We start from the raw sequence: 26,565 nt of genomic DNA on the forward strand, positions 1-26,565 counted from the left end.
CACTGATAAATTAGATGAGCTTGAGAAATTGTTTGGAGTAACAGATCTCTCATGAAACGATATCTGGTCTGGTTACTGTTCTCTGAAACATGCAATTCAAACCCAGATGAAAGAAAGTGAAAAATGTGATGTCATGCTTGCATTAACTGCAGTTCAGACAGAGATCAGCATATTTGATAAATACTGTCTTTTTGTTGTGGACTCCAACAAACAATGTAGATAGCAAGCGCATGTTGTCTCATTACAACACAGTGGTTATAGACAGATGGTGCAATTTGAATAACAGCATTGCCGAAGTACGGACAATTGCTTTCGTTTGAACAATGCATTTGTATTGTGTGTGAACCAAGGACAATATTTGCACTTCATAAACTTGGAATCATTAAAATTAATAATACCATGCAATTATTTTAACTTTGTAAATAGATGCTAATTTTGGAAAAATAGATGCTAAATTTGGAATAAATAGATGCTAATTTTTCAGGTCCCTACTAATGCATTACCTAGTGAAACAAAATACTGCAAAGAATATTACAATGAGTTAAAACATCTTCTAAGGAATAGATAACAGCTGAATAGCAACAACGCCTTTTTACAAATATACCAGAGACTGACAGGAAAAAGTTTACATTGCAGTAACTCAGGTGTACTAAAAATTGTTCCTTTTGATAGTGTGTAGTGGACAATAGAATATGAAATGAGCTACTGTTTGTTCTGATTGGCACTTACAAAAGTACCTTTCTGGTGATGGTATTTTAAACCATTGAAAATAACTTCTAAACATGTCCAGTAATAAACTGCGTAAGTATAAAAGTAGGTTCGTAGACAAGCCTTATTTTTCCTCCACTCATGTATGGAACCCTCGTTCTCATTATACTTTCTTGCCACAACGTGATTACCAGTTTACTATGCCTCTTTAATAACGTGGAGATTTTCTTTTGCTGTGAACAACCCATAACTAGAACTCACACCAACCATCCTGAATACTCAAAATGATGCCAAGAAAATGATGTAATATGTACACAGCATGCTTCTTGCTTGTCGCAGGAACAGATTTGCTACCAGAATGGGTAGAAAAATACAAACTTCCAGATTTCTGTATATCAGGAGGACTGTACCAACCCTGATGCAAATAATGCCCATACCCTAACTTTTTGCTAGCAAATATTGCAAAAGGTATGCGAGGAGGGGAAGTACTTTGAAGGAAAATCAGAGGAAGAATCAGGAGGCAATACAGAATCGGGAAGAATTGATCAACCCTAAAAAACATCAAAACTACATGGAGATGATGACTAGAGTAGTGGAGTAGTATTCAAGGATGCAGTGATAGAATACAGCTTTTAAATGAAGGGAAAAAACAGAAGCAATTAACATATTACATTGAAATAATAAATATCATATTACAACCAATGCACCATGGGAGATTTCGTTAATCTAGGGGAACAGTAAAATGAAAATGTTAAAGGTCCACCTTTTCAATACCATGAATGTTTATTGATGTGAATATATATCACATAACGTCTAGAGAAGGTTGGTACTAGTTTCGACACTCATTGCGCGTCATCATCAGCCAACAAAGCAATTGAGTAAAATGCAACTTATCGAATAGCAACATATAACACATGATAGCAAATACAAGGATTAATGTTCAAAGCTAAATTGTCAAAAGTTAAAACAATGAAATCAAAACAGAGAAGGTAACAATAGTTAGGGTATGATACACGAGAAAGTAGTCCAGCTTGAGGTTTGTAGAACATAAGGCGTATCTATATACAACATTTAAATGCACCAACTAAGGCAAATTTTAAATATAACATTAAAATGATGAGGGTGTGGTGCGTATAACCATCTAAAACATTTGACAGCACCTATAAAGTCACTGTTAGATTATAACCAGTTGAAATGATGTGGTGTGTCTGACTATAAATCATAACATTTTTGAGAAGGTATCCCAGTAGTTGAGTCTTGATAAACAAGAGAATAGTCCAGCTTGAAGTGCATAAATCATAAGGCCTCATATGTTATCAGTGGGAAGAATAATCTTGTTCTCTTAAGTTGCAGTAATTAACAGGCTTAATTCAGGTGGTTTTGAAGCCAACAATGTGGTCTTGTGAAGATCATAATTTGAATTAACGTCACGATTCCCAGTTCAGTATGGAAACGTGGAGACCTGACGAAAAAATTGAAAGCCAAATTAGGCGTGATATAAATGTACATAGCCATAAGAAATATAAGGGAAAGGAGGCGAACTCACCTGGAGTAGCGTGATGGCATAGATGTTGAAAGGAGAGGAGCTGGGCTAATGAAGAGAGCAATAGTGGAGGCCGAGTAGCGGAAGGGAAGGGAGAGAGAGGGGAGGGGAAGGGGGAAAAGGAGGAGCTAAAGCTGAGGAGTAGTGCTATGGTGGGGCAGAGGGATGAGGTAGTGGGGGTAAGTGATGGGGATGTGGATTGCACATGGCTTGAAAGATAGCGCTAGTGTTTGGAAATTTGATATCTTTTTAAACAAGTTAATTAAGAAATCGAAAAGGATATTAGGCTTGTCAGAGATTTCATTTATTCATTGTCTGATTTATATTTGCCTGTGTCAGATTTTGACTTTCTATTCGATTAATATAAACTATTTCTTTGCTAAATAATATTTGATCTGTATTATGTATGAAACAATGGTTACATTTTTCACAAACGTAAACACATATTTGTATTAACCAGTCTTGCAGTCAATCTGATTGCTCTTAACAGCTTTTAAGGCAGCCAATTATATCTAAATAAACCTTTAGTGACAATTAGCATGCAAAATTACAGGCATATAGTACAAAGAATACTCTCTAAAATACAATTCCAAAGAGCAATGAGTGTATTGTATCAACCGAGAAGCCACAATTTACGCATTCTAAAATTATTTGAAAACTCTTTATTAAGTCTACATTCACCCCAGTTATTTCTGACGATTTTTCTAAAATTATTAAATCTCTTTATTAAGTCCACATTTACCCGAGTTATTTCAGCATTTCTAACAATCTTGCAGGCTGTATTGCAATCATTGGTGTGAAAGTCTGAAAGTCAAAAAGTTTTCATCTACATTTTTCTGAGAAAGAATACCAAGGTAATTAATCTCCCTCAATTTTGCTCCACATATATAACATGTTTGCATATACACATGTGAGGATACACAATTACAGACTTTTCCATCAATAATACAAAAAATTCCTTTCCATCTAATAATAATAATAATAATAATGCTATGGGCTTTACGTCCCACTAACTACTTCTTCGGTTTTCGGAGACGCGAGGTGCTGGAATTTTGTCCCGCAGGAGTTCTTTTACGTGCCTGTAAATCTACCGACACGAAGCTGACATATTTGAGCACCTTCAAATACCACCGGACTGAGCCATGATCAAACCTGCCATGTTGGGGTCAGAAGGCCAGCGCCTCAACCGTCTGAGCCACTCAGCCCGGCCTTTACCATCTACAGTTATTATGGTAGGAATAAAATTGGTGATTTGTTCTTCTACTTTTTATATTTCACTTTTTTTTTACAACATCAACCATTGCTTTTGCAAAAACAAACTTTATAGGACAACAATATTTGGTAGAAGGAGGAGCTGTATTTGGCAGATTACAGATTTATGATTGCTATCAACATTATAAATTTGAATAGGTATCATAGAAACACTAAACAAACTTTTGTCAGTTGAATGTCATTCTAAAATTTTTCAAAAGTTTTAATGTTGTTGCACAAACTTGCACAAGATTTCTCAATTGTTTTCACTAATATATAACATAAGCTATAACCCCTCAGCGCCGTCCTCTATACGTGGTATAGACCCTCTTTTCTTCCATAGCCGCTGACCTCTATACGTGGTATAGACCCTTACATGGTTTCACATTTACGGCTATAGCACGAAGAGTTTTGGAGTTACTGATATGCAAATTGTTTTTTTTCCAAGAAGACAGTTTCGGGTTTATCAGTGTTGTAAATAAGAATTGAAAAATCGTTATAATGTAGTTGTTTTTGCAAGGATAATTATTTGTCAAATAAGTTTGAGCACTAATCTCTTGCTTTTTTAAAGTCTGTTTGCTTAATTCTTTCCCACAGAATAAAATAAAGAAATGATGGTCTGAGAATTTTGTCTTTTCGTGTGATATTCTTTGCTCTATTTGTACATTGGGAGTGCGGTTTATTTATTATATTTGTCTTTATTTCTCAGCTTGTAATATTTTCATAACTCTCCACGAGCGCTCTGTGTAGGCTTCAGTTAGTGCTGCTTTCTGTCATACGATATAAGAACCAGTTGTTCATGGTATATATCTCATTTGAAAGACGATGTTTCGACCTTTTATCTGAAATATGTATCGAGTTGGTTTGTTTCGTCATAAATGTTATTCCCCTCATTCAGTTTCGTCCTGTTGCTTTCGGTCTCGCAGCAGCTTCACCAGTCCGTGTGACGCGCCACGCTCAGTCGTGGTATGACTGACAGTAACGTGCTTGAAATACTGTATAATTCAGATGAAAGTTTAGTCGGAAGTAGTAGTGACAGTATAAGCAGCAGTGATAATGAAATAGATGATGTAGCAGTGGTAAATGATGAGAGTGACGATGAGAAGGAAACAGTATTTGGAAATTTCGTGTAAGAGAATATAGATAATTATACAGGTCAAAGAGAAGTTTTCAACGGTGAATTCTGATTGCTAAATTCTCTAATAATACTCACACAGGTCACAGAGACAAATATTGAGCAATTACCTTATCGGGTTCAGCTGGTGAAAGGTTTGTTTACAAAATACGCTCGGGAGGGAGGGGAACGAAATATTCAAGGCCGGCGCGCATCAGATAATACAGTTCCAAGGTTGCAGGAAAGACATTTTATCAGCAAATTAGCACCCAAGAGTTGGAAATCCAAACCTCAGAGACATTGTATCCTGTGTTCAAAACACGGCGGAAAGAAGACGTCAGTGTACTGCTGCCAGGAGTGTGACTTGAGTCCCTGTCTCAAAGAATGCTTCGAACTCTATCACACGGAACTAAATTACCAACGAAATGTGAAACAATTATGTAATTATCTGCATGTACATAGTTCTGTCATAAGGAATTCCAAATTTCTTGAAAATCGGGCTACTCTTATACTTGTAGTAACGCTTTAATTGAATCGATGTATTTCGGTCGCGCGTAGTTGAATTCTCATCCGGCCGCGGGGTAGGAAGCTATTTAAATTGCTGCGACGCTGAGGGGTTAAAGTAAAATTTATCTGATTCCTGAATACCACAGAACAACAAGTCAAAACCTTGTTTGTAATTGAAAAACTAGATTTTTCCCAAACTTTAACATACACTCTTTTCAAAATGATATTATGAACTAACCCTACATCATCATCATCATCATCATCATCATCATCATCATCATCATCATCATCATCATCATCATCATCATCATCATCATCATCATCATCATTTCCCTTTATCCAGCTGTAGACGGGTAGGGACAAATATGGTTCCTCTCCACTTTCTTCGGTCTTTCCACCACTCCTCCTCCAACACTGTGTCCCAGTCCAGGTTTCTTTCTATAATGCTGCGTTGGATGGTATCCTTCCATCTCAATCATGGTCGTCCACGGCCTCTCCTTCCTTGGATTTGCATTTCCATCACCTTTTTTGGCATTCTTTCGTCGCTCATTCGCTTTATGTGCCCAAACCATCTTAGTCGGCTCTTCTCTATTCTATCATTCATTTTTTCCACTCCAATTTCTTCCCAGATTTTCTCATTCCTTATTTTGTCTCTTCTACTCTTCTGTATCATACTCCTCAAGAATTTCATTTCGGCTGCCTGTATTCGACTCTCATCCTTCTTTGTCATTGTCCAAGTTTCTGCTCCGTAAGTTGTTATGGGTACGTAATACATCTTGTACATAGTATCCTTTGCTTCCATTGACACATCTTTGTCCCATAACATGTTTCTTACACTATGATAGAAACAACTTCCAGCTTGAATCCTTTTACTAATCTCAGCATCCAGTCGAGCATTCTCCATTAATTCACTCCCCAGGTATTTAAACGTTTCCACTACTTCCAGGGGCTTGTCTGCAAGTCTAATCTGACCTTTCCCTTCTTTCTCCCCTCTAGTCATAACAAGAGTTTTACTCTTTTCTACACTTATTTTCAATCCACATTCTTCAATCTTCCCATTCACCACATTCAACTGTTCTTGAACCTTCCTGTCGTCTTCTCCCCAAATCACAATATCATCTGCAAATAACATCATGTTCATTTCTCTTCCTCCATATGCTGCTTTTGAACTAACCCTACAATGAAATTCAAAGTTCAAATACAAAATCTTCACCTTAACACACCAGCGATAGTATTCCACCACTGCACTGATCATCATATGTAAGCACAGCATGACACAAGTCAAATAAATTGATAGCATGATGCATATCTGGTGAAGGCTCTGAGCCCGCACACCTCGTTGCCTCACTTCAGACCCTGTATGCTACTATTGCTCATGACCATCATCTGAATTTCTGACAATTTCTTTCGAACAGGATATTTAGCTATCTAATTTGCAGTTATTCTCTGCTATATTGTGTGGTCTTAAGTTGAATCAAGTTCCTCTAGACTGATGAAATCACCCACTGTGCAATGTACCACACTCCCATCTAATGTGTTCCAGTTTGAAAATCAGAGAGACAGACAGTAAAAATAAAAAGAATATACCTGTTTATTTCTTCATTCCTAAGAAAGGTGTGACAATATCCATTGGCAGGGGGAAGATGATTGTAGAGTTCTTCTCTGCAGATATAGTATTCAATGTCTGAAGGTAGCGCAACTGAAAAAAAGAACATCACAACTAACTATAATGATTAACCACAAACAATTCTCCTGAACGTTAAAATATTTAATTTCTTGTTACAGTCATGCCTCTACCAAATATACATAAAATAATCAAGCACTTAAAAACTAAAGGTGTTTATTCTTAATCAAAATCAGATTCCTTTACTTAAACCTGCTATATATTCAAAAAATGAATTTCCATCCATTAAAATTAGAATCTATTCCTCAGATGTTCAAATATCTTTCCCATAATGAACCCCTTAGCCCAAGGCCTCTCAGGATGCATGCACTGGAGCAATGCACAGTGCAAGGTCCAAAACACGACTTTGCTAGGCTGAACAGAGTGCAGAACCCAATCTTTGATTTTGAACTATTGAACTATAGCGCTGTTTCTCTCTCTCTCTCTCTCTCTCTCTCTCTCCCCCTACGCCTGTCTCACTCGCTTCGTCCCTCACCCCCCCTCCCCCTCACTTGCTCAGCAGTGCTCTACCATCCGAACAGGGATGAGCCGAGCTTAGCTGAGCTGGACCGATGCACAGAACCTGTGTCCCTTGGTTTTCATCCATGAGATGTTGGGCATTACACGTATTCCATGCATTTTTGAATTTTTCAACCATTAATTACTATTTATATATATTATGCTGTCCCCGCAGTTTACGGGTAGTGAGCTTCTCTCTTACCAGGGGCCCTGGGTTCAATACCTAGAGAGGTTCAAGAATTTTTACCTGAATTTGAGGACTGGTTCGAGGTACACTCAGCCTGTCAGAATAATTGAGGAGCTATCTGATGGCGAGATAGTGGCCCTGTCTAGAAATCTAAAAATAGTGGCGGAGAGGATTCGTCATGCTGACTATGCGTCATACCACCTCATAATATGCAAGTCTTTGGGCTGAGCAGCAGTTGCTTGGTAGACCAAGGCCTGTTAGGGCTATAGCACCATGCTTTTTTTTGTTTTGTTTCATATAAATTTATAATGTAATTATGTAACAAATAATTATTTTACTAGAATGAACAGTAAAATAAATAATGCATAAGTCAATTTCCAACAAAACACAAGGGTGCAAAAATTTGTAACTGGGGTTCCACCATTCACTCCTTTTATTGATTAGGGTTCTGTGATGCCAAAATATTTGACAACCATTGGCCTAATAAATGGCCATCATCTCAAGACTTCAATTTCGTGTAACAAATCCTTTGAGTATCTTCAGATCATCCAAACTTGTCCAAGTTTAGTCCTTAAAATCACAACCAGTGATGGGAAAAGTACAATATAAAAGTAATTGGGCTGAATTAGTTACCTGAGAAATATTTTACTCAGTTACAATTACAAATTACTTTTTCTACAAGTAAACAGAAAAATTACAAGTATAATTACTCTACATAACACCAGTCTTTAGAAAATCACTGGCATTTTTTTCACATGAGGCTGGAAAGCTGAAAACTTTTGGTTTTGCATTCTGCAATATCCTTATCCAATTCCAGCAAACTGTAAGGTAGAGTAAAATTGCTCCATGCTTCCTGATCATTTCTTTGGGTTTTGCACAGTCTCCCTTTATGGGTTGTCTTTCCATTCAGGAGTAACTGATGTGCAAACTGGTTTTTGCACTGATATTAGAGTGCCCTGTTGATTTCTGTATGGTCATTGTTGAGGCACTTCCAGTATCTTCATGTTTTGTGGCTATCAGTCATCAGGTCTAGATGTTCCATTGTCCTGATTCAATGATCTCTTTTTGCTGTGCATAAGGATGAGGATACATGAATACCATATATATTACTATTGTATTTTTGTGGGTTTGTAAATTGTTTGTTCACTTTTCTACTTGAAAATTGTAGCATGAGCCACAATTGCAGATAGGCTATGGTATTAGTAACCTAGTCTCATGAAGACAGCTGAGGAGCACAAAATGAGATACAGCATATCAGGTTGCAAAGCCAAGGCTAAGAGTTGAAGATCTGATGTAGGTAGTGATCATGTGCCAAGGGGAACTGGCTTTGAGATAGGGTCTGTCAAGAACAGACAGGCTATATTATTCAACCCACATGTATGAAACTTCCACCCTCTGTCCAAATGCTCTTTTATCATCTACTGAATCAGTTTCTTTCCCTGCTCAATAAAGCTCATCCCACTATGTACAAATGTCTCCTATCCAACAAACATCTCATCTCACCAGCAGCCGACTCATTTTTCTCATCATCTTATTCTTTGCTTTCTGACTGGTATTATGGAGATACCTAAAGAATCCATACCAAGTACAACCTTCATTTCAACATAATACCAATTCTACTTACACTTTTACCATTGATATGTGTCAGCTCATCTAAAATAACGTCTGTCATCTCAGTAACAATTATTATCACACTCCGTACATTTTAGGCATCACAACCACATTCATGATGAACTATGGGAGAATATGCCAGGATTCCAAATCTTCCCCTCCATTCAGGGTCATGTCCATACCAATATGAAAATCATCAACATGTTACATCTTTGAAATTTCATTCACTCCAGTCCTCCAAATCACTCAAGTTGCTTGTTGCATAAACAGCACACAAAATCTCACTCTCTATTTTGGCCCTCACTGATGGTGACAATGTTTCTTCCATGGCTCACAGAGGATTAGGAAGCACCTGGGTTGAATGGCTGGACAGGGGATTACTTAGAACAACTTTTAATATAACAAATTAGGAATTTTTTTTTTCTTTTTTTTTTCCTTTCTTAAAATTGAGAGACAGAAAATGTAATAGTCTAATCCTACTTCCTGTCAAAAAATATTTGTTGTGAAACATGTGAAGAATCTTTAATGAAAGTACAACACATAATCTAAGATATATTTTTTTTTTTTTTACAAGATTTTCTGTCTTTATTCAAATGACCAGAGACTGGAGGAGAGTAAAAATCTGTATGTACTGCACTTCCCATCTCAAGAGGGCAAGATAATGATAGTGTATATTATTACTTTACTGTCTGTCACCGTGTAGAGAAACAGTTAGCACTATTAGCTGCCATCTGGATTTGATTCCCAGAGTGGCCAGAAATTTAAGTTTGGCAGAAGGGAAGCTCACCTCCATAGGTGTGCCTGAAAAGAGCTACACTACGAGGATGTAAATTTACTTTTAATATACACTTGCAGGATAATAATAATAAATAATGTTATTGCTTTATGTCCCACTAACTACTTTGAGATGGTTTTCAGAGACGCCGAGGTGCCGGAATTTTGTCACACAGAGGTTCTATTACATGCCAGCAAATCTACCGACACAAAGCAGACGTATCTGAGCACCTTCAAATACCACCGGACTGAGCCAGGATCGAACCTACCAAGTTGGGGTCAGAAGTCTAGCACCTCAACCGTCTGAACCACTCAGTCTGGAATAATAATAATAATAATAATAATAATAATAATAATAATAATAATAATAACAACGATAATCTTAATACGTAGACTTTCACGACCACTAAATGACATTGTGATAATTATTTGGGGATATTAGGTCGTATAATATTAAATACCAGCTGACGCATTTCGATCCTGTGACCAGGATCGTCTTCAGAGCAATAACAAAGCAAAATGGTAACTGTCACTCCATAGTAACCAGCGCACGCTGGAATATATATAATTCCTTGCTCCTGTGAATCGGTTTATGTTGGCCAAACATGTAGGAAAGTAGCAACAAGGGTTAAAGAACATCGCATGCACTTGCGTCTTTGCCAGCCAGAAAAGTCTGCTGGGGCAGAACATGCCATACATAATGACTATCAAATAATTTTTTATGCAACTTCTGTCATTTGTAAACAGAAACATTTTATTCCTAGAATCATTCATGAGGCGATAGAAACTGCTAAATGCCCGAATAATTTCAACAAAGGTGATGGCTATATACTGAGTAGATCATGGCTACTCTCCATAGTTAACTCGTCAACATCTTTCTCCGTGATTCTGGAGGCCCTGGAATGAACTATATTTCTCTCTATCTTGAGTTTGGTTACTATGGAATGACAGTTGCCATTTTGCTTTCTTATTGCTCTGAAGATGATCTAGGTTGCAGGATCAAAACGCGTCAGCTAGTATTTAATATTACACGACCTAATATCAAAAAAAAAAAAAAAATAATAATAATAATAATAATAATAATAATAATAATAATAATAATAATAATAATAATAATAATAATAATAATAATAATAATAATAATAATAATAATAATGTCCCGGGCATGACGTTCAACTGTGTACACAAACTGAGCGACCACCGGTATAAGTGGTCCTCCTCTACCAAGTGCCAATGGCCTCTTCAGAGGGCGGATGAGCGGGTAGAGGTTCAGGGCACTCTCTTGCCCTTGCAGTGGGAAACTGCCCCTAAAGGTGGAAGAGCCACTAGATGGCCAACGGCATAGGATAATAATAAATCCATTAGTGTCTGTTCACCTATTTGGTGCGGCAAAAGGTCAGCGTCTGTACTCCGAGTCGGAGCGGCTGCCTCAGAAAACCTTCAGGAACTCACCCACCTGATTATAATTCAATCCCTCGGGATCAACCCAATCGCTTGAGAACAAGCACACCATGATTCGTGCAAGTAAGAACAACATTACTCCAGGTGGTAACCAATCCACCCGCCAACTGAAAATGAATTTAAAGTTAAAAATTTAATTGTTCCGTATTGAAGAATATCACAATTAAAATTGAAATAACTGATAAGGAGATTCCACCTATTTCAATTTTAACTGAAAACGAAGGTGGCAACCGGCCACTCCGATTCTGGAGGAGCTGGACTGACATGAAAGAGAGAGTCGGAGCTCTTTGGCAAACTTCCCATTAAAACGCCCTTCTACATCGGCACGCTAAACATAAACACACTCCTACAAGTAGGCAAACTTCTCCGATTAACATCAGAATTAGATCAGCAAAAAATCCAGCTACTCACCGTACAAGAGACCAGACTCACTGAGTCGGAGACATCAGAATATGGTAACTACCGCATTTCCGAGAGCAAAACTACACGAACAGTAGGAAAAGCCACACCAATGTTAGGCATGGCCTTTTTCGTGCACAAAAAGATCGTGAACTCTGTTGAAGAGCTCACACCCATAAACAACAGACTAATGACCTTGCGACTTCACTGTGCAAATCGCCACTACACCTTTGTAAATGCCCACGCACCCACCAATGACTGCAAAGATCAGAAACAAACAGAAAACTTCTGGAACAAACTTGAAACCACAATCATCAAAATGCCTGAAAAAGACACAATCATTCTCCTCGATGATTTCAACGGTAAAATTGGTAAAGAAAAGTGCTACAGAAAAACTGCAGGAAGATTCTCAGCACACGAAAAGACCAACAAAAACGGCAAACGTCTCATCAAGCTCTGTCAACAACACGACCTGAAAATCATGTCAACATCCCTACGGAAAAACCCCAATAAGCTCTTCACATGGGAATCACCCCAACAGTTAAATTGAAATAATAAATATGGTAGTTCAACCTATTCAATACAAGTAAATAAGAGATGTAGAGATTACATTCTTATTTAATTAAAAGTGGAAATGGTACTGGTTTCGACCCCAGTCTGGGTCATCATCAGCCGATTATAACTCGAAAAACAATGCATAAGTAAGAAAGAAGTTAACGGTCAAGTCCACACAATATCAGTTGAAGAGGCGATATAAAAATGACGGGGGTAGGCACTGTAAAAGTCAGACGAAGTGGAATGTAAGTCAATTAAAAGAAATAATGCGTAATCTTCCGAGCATCAGCACGGCACACGCAATGTTTGGCACTGTCTCACAATGTTCACAAAAAGCAGAGAACAGTTAAATGAGCCAGACTGCATACACCGTCAGGCACAAAGTCACAACACAATCCAAATATGAAGATCTAAAGTCATGAAGAAGCTGAAGACGAATAGCTCAACCGAAGTAACTTGCAAGCTCCAGAAGAACGGCGCGGTGTTAACAATGTCAAGTGCTGTAGTTTCATACGCTGACGGAGATTGAAGGATAGATTAATGATCAAGTATTTGCTTAGTTCACGAAAATGTACCTATATATGTATACTTATAATACAATTCAATATAATTGAATACGTAATTATGATCTTGAAGATTTTTAGAACAGTTGATGTGAAAAAACAATAGTGAATAGAAAAAAATGGTAAAAAGCACAATACCGGAAACAAACGAAAACATGTATGCACAGTGCGCTATTTCTTGAATATAAAAAATTTAGGTCGTGATTGAAGTAGTGAAAGTTGGCGGACGCAAGGCATGAGTTTAAATTTGAAAGTGAGGGCCCAAAATGAATACTTCAACCCCAATTTCAACTTAAACGACATTTCTGAAAAACCCAACATCCTATTTGACTTCCTAATTCTTCTTCTCAAAAATTCTAACTTTCAAAACCTGAATTCAATTTTCCATGCCTTACAAAGTTCCTACCCACATTTTATATCTCCAGTAACCCACCCTCCGAACCCACCCTAAACTACCCCTCCTTCATCCCTATCTCAACCTCTCTCCCCACCTTTCAACTTTAAACCCTTTTAATCTTTTCTTATCCACTAATCTTTCTTTATTTATTAATTTATCCTATTTTTCTTTTCACCCCTAAAAAAAAAACCTACCCCTCCTTCTTCCCTATCTTATCCTCTCTCACCACCTTTCAACTTTAAAACCTTTTAATCTTTTCTTATCCACTAATCTTCTTTCTTTATTAATTTATCCTATTTTTCTTTTCACCCCTAAAAAAACAAAAAAAACATTGCCACCTTCATTTTGGGCCCTCACTTTCAAATTTAAACTCATGCCTTGCGTCCGCCAATTTTGACTACTTCAATCACAACCTAAATTTTTTATATTCAAGAAATAGCGCACTGTGCATACACGTTTTCATTTGTTTCCGGTATTGCGCTTTTTACCATTTTTTCTATTCACTATTGTTTTTTCACGTCAACTGTTCTAAAAATCTTCAAGATCATAATTACGTATTCAGTTATATTGAATCGTATTATAAGTATACATATATAGGTATATTTTCGTGAACTAAGCAAATACTTGATCATTAATCTATCCTTCAATCTCCGTCAGCGAATGAAACTACAGCACTTGACGTTGTGAACACCGCGCAGATCTTCTGGAGCTTGCAAGTTACTTCGGTTGAGCTGCTCGTCTTCGGCTTCTTCATGACTTTAGATCTTCATATTTGGATTGTGTTGTGACTTTGAGCCTGACGGTGTATGCAGTCTGGCTCATTTAACTGTTCTCTGCTTTTTGTGAACGTTGTGAGACAGTGCCAAACATTGCGTGTGCCGTGCTGATGCTCGGAAGATTACGCATTACTTCTTTTAATTGACTTACATTCCACTTCGTCTGAATTTTACAGTGCCTAGCCCCGTCATTTTTATATCGCCTCTTCAACTGATATTGTGTGGACTTGACCGTTAAGTTCTTTCTTACTTATGCATTGTTTTTCGAGTTATAATCGGCTGATGATGACCCAGACTGGGGTCGAAACCAGTACCATTTCCACTTTTAATTAAATAAGAATGTAATCTCTACATCTCTTATTTACTTGTATTGAATAGGTTGAACTACCATATTTATTATTTCAATTTAACTGTGATACTTTTTAATACGGAACAATGAAATTTTTATCTTTAAAATACCCCAACACCTAATGCGGCAAACACCAGATCGATCATGTCGCCATCTCCTTCCCAGCACAAAAAGAAGTACACAACATCCAAGTCCACAGAGGAGCCAACATTGACTCGGACCATCATCTAACGAGAATCAAAGTGATATTTACCCAAAACGCTTCTACCAGAAATCCAAGGCAAACAAAAAATTGGACACAACACAAATAAAAACATCAAATCTCAGGGAAACATGGGAAAAAATCCCAGCCAAAACTTAGAATGAATTCCATGACAAAATCATGAAGAGTGCATCAGAGCAAATCCCACTACAAAAAAGGAGCAGACACCCGTTTTGGAACACCGAATGTGACCAAGCCATATTGAATAGAAAAAACGCATACCAGAAGTTCATCAGCAACCGTACACCTGAAAACGAAGAAAAATTCTGCGAAGTCCGCAGACAGACCTCTAAACTCATCAGACAAACCAAGAGGAAATACCTGGAAGACCAACTGAAGTTGGCCGAACAGGACTTCCGCAACTACAACACCAGAGATTTTTTACAGCGTCTTCCGCAACAGATTAAATGGGTACACGCCCAAGAACCTCTGCTTCAGAAAACAAAACGGAAAATTGGCACTCACAGATGATGAAAACACCAAAGAACTCTCGAGATACTTCAAGTCACTACTCAACTACCCAGAACCAACGGAAAGGTTTCCACATAAACCCCACCCGAACCCAAACCCAGACTCATCTCCACCTACACAACAGGAAATACACCGACACATGCAACGACTGAAAAAGAACAAGGCATCTGGAGACGACGGCATCGTGGCAGAGCTTCTTAAACATCTAGGAAAGAATTCTCTCCAAGAACTCACACAAATCACACAAGAAATTTGGACAATGGAAAAACTACCAGAAAATTGGACAAATGCCCTCCTAGTTCCACTTCACAAAAAAGGTGACCGAACAGATGGGAACAATTACAGGGGAATTTCCCTGGTGCAAGTCGCATACAAAATCCTCTTCGCAGCCCTCCTCCATAGAACACAAGAACAACTAGAACCACTCATAGGCGAATACCAAGCAGGCTTCAGGCCCCACAGATCCTGTGCAGAACAGATACTCAACCTGAAAATCATCTTGAAACTACGACACACAAGAAAACAACCCAGAATCTGCACCTTCGTGAACTTCCAGAAAGCATACGACTCCATTGACCAGCAATTCCTCTTCCAAACACTGAGTGAATATGGACTGGACAACAAGACTCAAAAAATCATCTGACTAACTCTCACCAACACAACCTCCCAAGTAAAATTCATGGGAAATATATCTGAAAAATTTCAGATAAAAACTGGTGTCCGACAAGGAGATGGACTTTCCCCACTGCTCTTTAACATAGCCCTTGACAAAATCATGAGAGAATGGGAACAAGCTCTAAAAACTCAAGGAAATTGGTAATCATTAAGTATGACAAGAAATCATTACAATAAATAAACTTTTAATGTTGTTATATAGATGTAATTACAACATACTAATTATATACAGTACTAGTTTCGACACATTTTTTGTGTCATCTTCAGCTGCACAAAGAAACGGAAAGTAGGCAAATTATATAAAACTCATGATATGCCTTAATTTGTGTGTAATATAAAACCCTATGAAATCTACAATAAAAACAATGACACCTAATAAAAACTTATTGAACATGTAGAAGACTTGCGAGTCAAACATATACTGAACAGTTTTCAAGTTGATTGATGTCCCTGCGGATATACAGTAGTTTCATTAAGTTTGATGTGTGGTTTACATTAATAAAACAGTTTGTGTCGTTTCAACTACGGTTCATAAACTGCAGAGTCATCTTAAAAATCGTTAATATTGTTGGATAAAATTCAGGTATGCCGGAATTCTTCTATATCTAAGGCCTATGAGGTGGAAACATATGAATAGCTCCTTAAGGTGTATATAAGATCTATGCTTCTGAGTTCAAATGTGGAACGTGTAAAAAATAAATTAAAAAACACTATTAACAATTCGAACCTCCCGAAGGTATCACCACCTTGACGAAGGCTGCCGGGTGTTTATTGGAGGCTTGCGTGGTCAAATGATCCTTAGAGCTATGCCGGCGGGAGCATCTGCTCCTGGTAGGGCCACCCAAGCCGGACAGGTCTAAGGTGATGATCCAGACTAAGAGTGATACCCTGGTCCTCCAGGTTGGGGGTTGAGCGTAGGGTTAACTTCCCTACCTCGTAAAAAAAAAACTGTTACGGATACCTTAAGAATGAATAAAGCAGGACTGGAAAACCTAGTGACGAACCGGCGAGAAAAATGGCTAAAGAGAAGGAAAAAGGATATTATATTAGCAAAGTGGAATGTTAAGACATTGAAGAGACCTGGCAAGTTGAAAGAATTAAGGAATGAAATGGTTAAGTATGGAGTGAAAATAGCAGCTCTACAGGAACTAAGATGGAAAGGGCAAGGGATGATGATGTCTGGACAACATATCTTGATGTACAGTGGAGAAGAAGCAGGCAGTAATGGCACAGGATTCCTCATACATAAGTCGGTAAAGCAAAGCGTGATCAACTTTACTCCAATCAATGATAGGATGTGCTCTGTGAGAATTAGGGCAAAATTCTTCAACGTAACTGTGTTTTGTGTGTACGCACCTACTGAGGAGGCAGAAGATGAGAAGAAAGATGCATTTTATACTAAATTGGAGGAAGAACTTAATAAAGTTCAAAGACACGATGTGAAAATTATCCTTGGAGATTTAAATGCAAAAATTGGAAGAGAAGAGGTGTACAAACACTTAGTAGGGAAAGAAAGCCTGCATGAAGTAAGTAATGATAACGGATTGAGATTGATTGATTTTGTGAGTGGAAAGCAGATGATAATTAAAAGTACTTGGCATCCTAGGAAAAACAGTCACAAGGAGACCTGAATTTCACCAGATGGTGTGACAAGAAATCAAATAGACCATGTTATCATAGACCGGCAACATGCATCAGATATTATGGATGTTAGAAGCTGCAGAGGTGCTGATGCAGATACAGACCATTATCTTGTTAGAGTCAAGTACAGACAAAAAATAGATTTGGCAAGAATGGAAAAAGTAAGAAGAAAGGCAAAGCACAATATTGAAGGTCTAAAAAATGTGGAATTGCAAGAGAAATACAAAAAGAAAATGGCTGAATCTTTGGAAATAAAAAGGGAATTATGGGAGAAAGGAGAAGTGGAAGAGAAATGGGAGATACTGAAAACTACTATCAGTGAAGTTGCAGATAGTACCCTGGGAAAGAAGAAATTGGTAAAGAGAGCACAATGGTTTGATGAGGAATGTTCAACATTAATCCAAGAGAGGAATGATGCTAGGAACAGAATGCTTCAAAGGAGAACAAGACAAACAGTAGAAGAGTATAGAGAGAAACGAAGAAGAGCAGATAAGATATGAGATATAAGAAAAGAGCTTTTGAAAGAAATAGAATTGAAGAACTGGATGAAATGAAGGATAGAAATGACAAAAGTTCTATGAAAGAACAAAAGACCTTAAGAGAGGATTTCAACCAAGAGCTGTATTCTTCAAGGATAAAGATGGAAACCTTCTGGGTGATAAAAGCAAAGTGCTTGGAAGATGGCAGGAGTATTTTTACGAGTTACTCAATGGAAATAATGAAGATGATACAGAGGAGGTAAATATAAATGTTGATGGGGAAGAAAGAGAATTGGAAGAGGAATCAGTAAAACAGCCAGACTTAGAACAGGTCAAAGCTGCAATTAATGCATTAAAGAACAATAGAGCCCCAGGTGAAGATGGAATGGAGTCAGAGCTGTTGAGATATGGGGGAGAGGGAATAGAAAAGGCTGTTTATGAATTGATTAAGGAGGTTTGGATAAAGGAGGAAATACCCAAGGATTGGACATTGGGTATAATTTACCCAATACATAGGAAGGGAGATAAGGCAGTATGTGGAAATTATCGAGGGATCACCTTGCTGGATGGAACGTACAAGGTTTTTGGTAAGGTACTAGCCTTAAGATTGGAATTATGGATGGAAAGAATATTAGGGGATTACCAAGCATGCTTTAGAAAACATCGCTCTACTCTGGATCAGATATTTATATTGCGACAGGTGCTAGAGAAGTTTTATGAATATGACAAACAGCTACATCAGCTGTATGTTGATTTTAAACAGGCATATGACAGTCTAGATAGGGGTAAAATTTACAAGATTATGAAGGAATTTGGAATCCCGAGGAAATTGATTAGATTAACAGAAATGACCTTGAAAACAACAGTATGCAAGGTGAGAGTGGAGCAAGATCTGTCAGAGGAGTTTTTAGTGGAGAGAGGACTAAGACAGGTAGACGTACTTTCCACAGTGCTTTTTAACCTAGCATTGGAAAAAGTAATCCGCCAGTTGCCCATCAACCCAGCGGGAACCATTTTGAACAGATTAGTACAAGTGACAGCATATGCTGATGATGTAGCAATAATCGCAAGAAATGAAAGAGCTCTTGAAGAGAACTACTCAGTATTAGAAGAGAAAGCACGGGACTTAGGACTAGAAGTGAATATAAACAAAACAAAATATATGAAGATGGGAGACACAGAGGGAGTAAGAGGAAGGACCACAGTAAGATTAAATGGGAAGGAATATCAAAGAGTCACATCTTTCAAATATCTAGGATCTATAATAACAGAGGAAAATAAAACCTCCGTGGAAATACAGGAGAGGATAACAAGTGGAAACCGATGCTTTTACGCCTTGCAAAATATGTTTAAATCCAGGAATGTCAGCAGGAATACAAAAAATTCAAATATACACAACAGTACTAAGACCAATAGTTATGTATGGATCAGAATGCTGGGTGATGACCGCCAGAGAAGAACAGTGGCTGTTACGGTGGGAAAGAAAGATATTGAGAAAGATATTCGGTGCAGTAAGAGATCAGGATGGGTGGAGAATGAGGACAAATGTAGAGCTGCAAGGACTGTTTGGCCAGCCAGATATTGTTACTAAAATTAAGCAGGGAAGAATTAGGTGGGCCGGTCATGTTCAGAGAATGGCAGAAACCTGCACCGTTAAAAAGGTGTTTATAGGAAAACTTGATGGAAGGAGGAGGAGAGGAAGACCCAGGAAAAGATGGATTGATGATGTTGAGGATGACCTTAGAAAGTTAGGAGTTAAACGTTGGAAAAGAAAAGCTGAGGACTGAGATGAATGGAGGCAGGTGATAAAGGAGGCCAAGGACCTACAAAGACTGTAGCACCGACCAGTAAGTAAGTATTAATGATTCGAAGCAGAAAGTGTTGAGGCTCTACTCAATAATATAAATGTATGCAAGACTCACCTCATACGGTCGTAGACCGATCGTATTGCAAGTAACGTGCAGTAAACAATGAACAGCTCGAGTTAGGTATGCATATCTGGACGGAACAAAGGAGGGGCGGTAGGGGTAGGCCGAAGCAGGTTATGTGGGGCAGGCATGTGGAGGGGATCTGGTGGGCGTGGACTACGAAACGAATGTTGGGAAAACTTGTTACGTATAATACGTAAAACTAAATTCTTGTTTGGAATTTGAACATTTTTGAAAAATGCTATAAGGAAGTTTCGGTGTCTCGGATATATCATTTAGATTGAGATTTGCATTGAAATACTGGTCTAGATGGATATAACATAATTCAGTAGCATCCAGCAATGGTACTTTACTTAAATTCTCTAGTTTTTGAATGTCTTGCTCCAAGCTTGTGAAATTGTGTTTTAATTCATGGACATGTTGGCCTACAGCAGAGAATCTATTGTATCTCACGGCATTAACATGTTCAGCATATCTTATCTTGAAGTTGTGCCCAGTTTGCCCACGATTGGAGCTGCCACAGTCATTGCACTGAAATCTATACACTCCTGATCTGAGATAAGGGTTGGATTTATTTTTAGTGGCTGCATTATGTATGACCTCAGTACTCCTGTTATGAGTACGAAAATATATCTTACCGAGCTCGATAGCTGCAGTCGCTTAAGTGCGGCCAGTATCCAGTATTCGGGAGACAGCAGGTTCGAACCCCACTGTCGGCAGCCCTGAAAATGGTTTTCCGTGGTTTCCCATTTTCACACCAGGCAAATGCTGGGGCTGTACCTTAATTAAGGCCACGGCCGCTTCCTTCCCACTCCTAGCCCTTCCCTGTCCCATCATCGCCATAAGACCTATCTGAGTCGGTGCGACGTAAAGCAACTAGCAAAAAAAAAAAAAAAATCTTTACCTTATTCTTTTTAAATATATTCGTGACTTTATAAATGTTGTCATTAAATGTGAAAGTTGAATAAGAATTGTGGCTGGGTTTATCTCTGCTAAGCGTGCTTTGCGGACAATGTCTAATCTTTCTGATTATACGTTCAATGAAAGAATCTTTATAGCTGTTAGCATAAGCTATACAGCGGATGGGTGTGTTTTACTGACAGCTTTCGGCTTTTTCATCAGACTTTTTGATATTTGCCAAAAGTCAAATTAATGTTCGATATCAGGATACTGCGTTCTTAGTAAACACCTTACTCCTTTGTGTCTGTTGGAAAGGAAGAGTTTTGTATTATAAATTTCCTTCTGTACAATGTTTTTCACAATGGTTTCACAGGCAGCCCTTTCAAGATCACTTTTCACCATCACCCTCTGAAAAAGTTCCAAATGAGATATACAGCCCATACTTATATCCAAGAGTGAATACACTATATGTCTGGCTGAACCAGGGAGAATTGTTCTGGTCATCTCTGGCTAACCAAATCGGTTTGGCATTGCTTTTTAAACAATCAATAATCCGTTCTTGATCCCAAGCATCCTCCACTATCGGACTAGTTACTCTGTGAATAATTCTATCATGTTGTATACAGTTCATGACATCAAATGTAAGTTACTGGACTTGCAGAATGACCAAAAAGGCTCAAACAGAATGTCTAACAACAATAATGCTGATACTATTAGGACATTTCCTTCCAGTTCTATCCTTCCGTTGAGTGGGAATATCAACCCACTTCATAATCGCAAAGTGTTTTTAAACACAACATAGTTCCTTGAATGTAATGTGAAATGTTTTTTCACTTTACTTTTACAAATGTAACAAATTTCAAAGAGTGCAGGTGCCTTGTCGTTATTCCTTTTTTAAATGCTGTGTCAACGAACTCCCTACATCTTTTACTCTCATACCTTTCCGACCAGCTCTTTTTAGTTACTAACGAGTATTCCCACAGTGTGTTTTTTATGAAGTAGCTTCTGTATGAATTAGCATTCCTGCATAAGAAGTAAATCCATCTGACACCGGACATCTTATTGAAGGAACAGCCCCTAATTCAATTTTTGATCTTATAGCTTTTCCATAGGCATCAACTTCATTTTCAAATTTAGTGTTTCATCATAGTCTGTATTTTTAAAATACACTGAATACACAGTAGCTCCCTTACCAGAAGAAAAATGTTTCCCCTTGAAAAACTGTACCACACTGACTATCTTCAATTTGAAAATCTAGAGTTTCGGTTTCTACTTGTGATGTTATACCATATACACTACCGTATACTGAAACACAGTCATCACACTCGATTATAGTAAAAACACTTCAAATAAACGGAAGAGTGGCAACGCACACTGTAACAATCGACTGGATGGAGCGGTTAGCTCACTCAGTGCTTATGGCACAATGATATCAGAGCTACTCATACTCCCTTTGTTTACTGGCCTGCAGAGCAGCACACAGCAAAATCAAATATATAGTTGAACACTGCCTGATACACTTTTTGATTCTGAGGCAATGTGACTTTTTGTTTTGGTCTTCTTTAATTAAAAAGCCTTTGTAGGTGTGAGAGGATTCGTAGGGAAAGAAAAGAGAAAAATGTATTGTATTTGGACTGTTTGATAGAGAAAGAAAAAGAAAAACATGTGGACTTATAGAAGACAGTCATTTGGAAACGTAACTATTGTAAAGGGTTGTTTTCATTATTGTTGGGTGATATTATGTAACAACGAAAATTGTAAAGGGTTGTTATTGTTGGGTGATATTTTGTAACATCAAGAAACCTTTGTAACTTGGACTTTCGGAATAGGGGGTGTCTGCTCCTATCGATTCTAGAAAGACGTTCTATGTTGTGCCATTGCATTTTACGTCATGTAAAAAAATGTTGCCTAATGGTTGAATGAAGTTACACGAAATGCATTTAGGCAGAGCGAAGGTGAAAAAGAGTATGATTTAGAAGCTAATACGGGCCTAACTTCGAGAAGAAGAGCGTGATCAATTCGGCAGTGGAGAAGAAGACAAAGGAAAGTGAGCTAGATTGTTAAACAAAAACGGATTGCAGGACTACAACATCGCCCAGATATATTCAAGAAGAAAAAAGAGAAAATAGACATTTATCACGGATAAACAAGCAGATTGTTGAAAACTGATCACCTTGGAAATGAACTCCAGATTGGAAGCAATACCAAGATTCTCTTCATACAATTCAGAGCAGTCTTATAGAGAACATCAGAGTCAGAAAAGCAATATATACTATCTGTTGTATAAGGATATCGATATGAATTCCCGTATTTCATCTGTATATTTCTTCTTTAACATGACTTAAAGCAAGAAGATCGTCATGAATTCCAGTTAAATGTGCAGTGGGTGGCCCTAGAGATGTGTTCGACACCGCAGGATCGGTCCCGCCTGAGAAGGAATGAATGGTTTTCCAAGCGGCCGAGAGGATAACAACCCAAGGATGGATGGCAGCTGAGTCGCCCAAACCGGAGAATGATTGAGCTAAGTTCCCATAAATTACAATTCTTACTTGAAATAAAATATATACAAAATGTCGCTAACCCAAAAACAGAGTATGTAGTTGTAGTATGGATATATTTCAATGTAAAGTAAATTTTAAATTAAGCTCTCGCATATTAACCTAAATCAGAGCCTATTAATAAGAATGGAGCAGTTTTCTATGCCTATAGAATGCATATGATGCTGTAGATATGCACATTGCACACGTTACCTTGATAACATTGAATAGGTAAAGTTTACGTCAAAAAAAAAAAAAGCAATGTTTGAGAACTAGATATTATAATGTATAAGGCAACCTAATGTTTAGCATGAAAAGCATACGTAGGGTTAAGTATGGATATGCAGGCAGATATGTGTTTTCGTTGTCATTGAAAAGCAAGGAGCAATGTGTTGGTAAACTCGGGAGTTAGATGTCCTCAGAATGGAATAATAATATGATCCAGTGTAAATTAAATAGCTATAGTTGTGTATGCCTCGTCGAGGGAGATGTATTTATGAAAATGAGACAATGAAGAAGAAATGAGCATATACAGAGAAGGATTAAAATTGAAATATGTAAGCCGCGAGTTGTACTAAATGAAGTGTATAATCGTCGAAGAGAATTAGTATTAGCAATGCACAGAAGAAATAGTTTGGGATACGAGATGTAAGTAGCTTAAGATTGGGTCATGTACAGACTACATTGAAGTATTAAGGAATTTCATCGAGGGAACATAGAAGTATATGAGGACATACCTGATCGAGAATAGTGAATGCTAAGCCTGGTCCAACTTACATTGTGGGCATATCCATGTAATAAAGATTAACATGTTCGGTGACACTTATAACGAACATCTCATATGTGTCTAATGTTATAATATACTGAGAAAAAGGTTGAAATAACTTAATGTTGTTGTGCGATAGTCATAGCCAAGCTGTTCATTGAATTTAAAGAGCTGTATACAGGCAACGGAGTGTTACACTACATTGATGTTGGAGCACGATTTTAAAATAAAAGCTGTAATCAAATAAGAATTGGTAGACTTAGAAGTCAGTTAGAAAATTTCATTTTGGAGATTATGATAAGATTGAAATATCCCAGTAAATTAAGAACATGTTAGTAGATGCAAGATTTTGCTGTTTAGGGAAGGAGTGGAACTTAGCACGACATTTCAAACGTAGTCATAGAAAGATAAGTTATGATCTAGTATACAAAATCAAATTAGGAAATTAATAAATAGTCATGGTGAGAACAGTTTTGTTTCGAGTAATCTACATATTAGTGGATACATGTTGGTAAGGAAGTGAAGCTAATCATTACGACATAGGTATTGTATGTTGGTTGGCTAATCTTAAAGAAAGTGCATGGTCATACTTAGAAGATAAAGGACTACTGTACTGTAAATAATATTTCCCATGAATTTTATTTGAACATTAAGTATTATGAAATGATTTTATATCACAGTAATTTTTCCTCTTTCCAAGATATTCTAGTTATTTAATAAACCATTTTAGTTAAAAATTTACCATGTGGCAAGGTTATAAGTTAAGGATGTAGATTTAAGTGAATTGCATTTTCTTTTTATCTTTCGTATCGTTTGGTACGTGGGTGGAGACGGTCCACCTGAGATATCGATAAGTCACAGCTGTGGAACACCGTATCCTTTCTCTGACTCCACGTTAAGCTTAGATTCAACAAGATATACCATGAGATCACCATGAGTAGTCAGAGTTTTCTTTCACTCCCCTACTGAACGCGGTAGTCGGGTGCAACGTCTTCAAGAGTTTCATAAGATGGAAGGTTCTTGATAGTCATTTACGTTGGAGAAAATAACAACAGTTTTGATTGGTGAATCTAGGTGGTGAGAGGTAAGCTTCTGTGGCCTGATTGATTACCTGATGATCGGTCCATGGCCAGCTTCGCCCTCCTCGAGAGAGCGAGGCAAACTTCCATCCTCTTTCGCTTCTCACCTGTCCAACAAGTTGGATGCATTTCTGCGATCGTCCCACCCGGGATGGCCCGCCTTGGGTAAGCACTGTTGGTTTTATTTCCACCTTAGTTTAAATCCAATGTTTGGTTCACTTTCACATACGAGTTTGTCCCTACTCTCCTAGACTCGCCACTCAATTTTTAAGACACCTTAGCTTTTCTGCTGAGCCTCACAGTTTGATTTTGGAGGCAATTCCCCTTTTCTTTTGGTTTTGTGAGCAGTGTAATTAGTACATTAATTTTATTTCCCTTGGGGTTTGCCTCCAGTCACTACATGTCGCTTGATGTATGCTAGTTTTTTCTCTACCCCTCACCAGAAGTGTTTTTTGTGTGGGAGTAAGTAAAACTGGCCTCTGCGTCAAGTTTTATAATTTCTGATTTCCCTCTTGTTTCCATTATGTAGCACGATTATCTGAAAGCGCAGTTAAATTTCACTCAATATTGTATTTTTTAATATCATGTGGTTCCATTTACTTCAATCGCTGTATTCTGGAAGTTGCATTATGTTAAGGTATATCTTTCCCTTAGCTTCATTGACTTAAGGGAATAGTCCTTGGTAAATTATGTCTAATCTTGTTGGTTATGAGATATGACAACCTGATTTTTGATTTGATGAATTTTATTTGGTAACGTTTATTTTGGAAAAAATATCAGCAGATCAAGGGATCATCGTTGGTTTCTTTTAAAATCTGCAACCTACGTACCTTCATGGCCTTCATGGTTGGTTTCTTTTGAAATTCGCAACCTACGTACCTTCATGGCCTGGGTAGGGTTTCCACGCCTGCTCCACATCCTTTCTTACAGTCGTCACGTTGCCCAACCTGATGTTCATTTGTTTATTTTTTGGATGCTGTTCATCTGGTGTTTTGGTTTGTGTTAAAGGTGTTAAAATTCCGTATAATCTCCCAACAATAACAACCCTTTACAATTTTCAATGTTAGAAAATATCACGCAACAATAATGAAAACAACCCTTTACAACTTTTCAATAATAGTTACATTTCCAAATGACTGCTTCTGTAAGTCCACATGTTTTCCTTTTCTTTCTCTACCAAACAGTCCAAATACAACACATTTTTCTCTTTTCTTTCCCTATGAAATCTGTCACACTAGGTTATATAGAAACCATTGTTCTATTTCTGTCTATCTGTTTGCTTATCAAGTGAAAATGGCAGGGCAACTTGGCATGTATTTTAAAATTGCATTGCTGAACTACAGTACTTAGCATAAGATATTCAAAGGTAAAACAACACTAGAAATAAATTATTTCTTGCTGATATTTTGCAGTCAACTTTACTTAGAAAACAATTTAAAATTAATTTTGA

General features: G+C 37.7%; 1 protein-coding gene across 10 annotated transcripts in view; it reads right to left on the bottom strand.

Moving 5' to 3' along the window:
• Window positions 1–26,565, bottom strand: part of LOC136858058 (band 7 protein AGAP004871) — a 493,935-nt gene that overhangs the window by 17,461 nt on the left and 449,909 nt on the right. For 9 of the 10 annotated variants that reach the window (XM_067137306.2, XM_067137302.2, XM_067137307.2 and 6 more), the window contains one exon: window positions 6,711–6,822. In XM_067137306.2, coding sequence (XP_066993407.1) covers window positions 6,715–6,822 — 108 coding nt within the window. In that variant the 3' untranslated portion in view covers window positions 6,711–6,714. Of the gene's footprint in view, window positions 1–1,438; window positions 2,171–6,710; window positions 6,823–26,565 lie in introns of those variants that run through there. The other variant, XM_068225406.1, reaches the window with a different exon arrangement.

The sequence above is a fragment of the Anabrus simplex genome, chromosome 1, assembly GCF_040414725.1.
Source record: "Anabrus simplex isolate iqAnaSimp1 chromosome 1, ASM4041472v1, whole genome shotgun sequence".
In the NCBI taxonomy this organism is placed as follows: domain Eukaryota; kingdom Metazoa; phylum Arthropoda; class Insecta; order Orthoptera; family Tettigoniidae; genus Anabrus; species Anabrus simplex.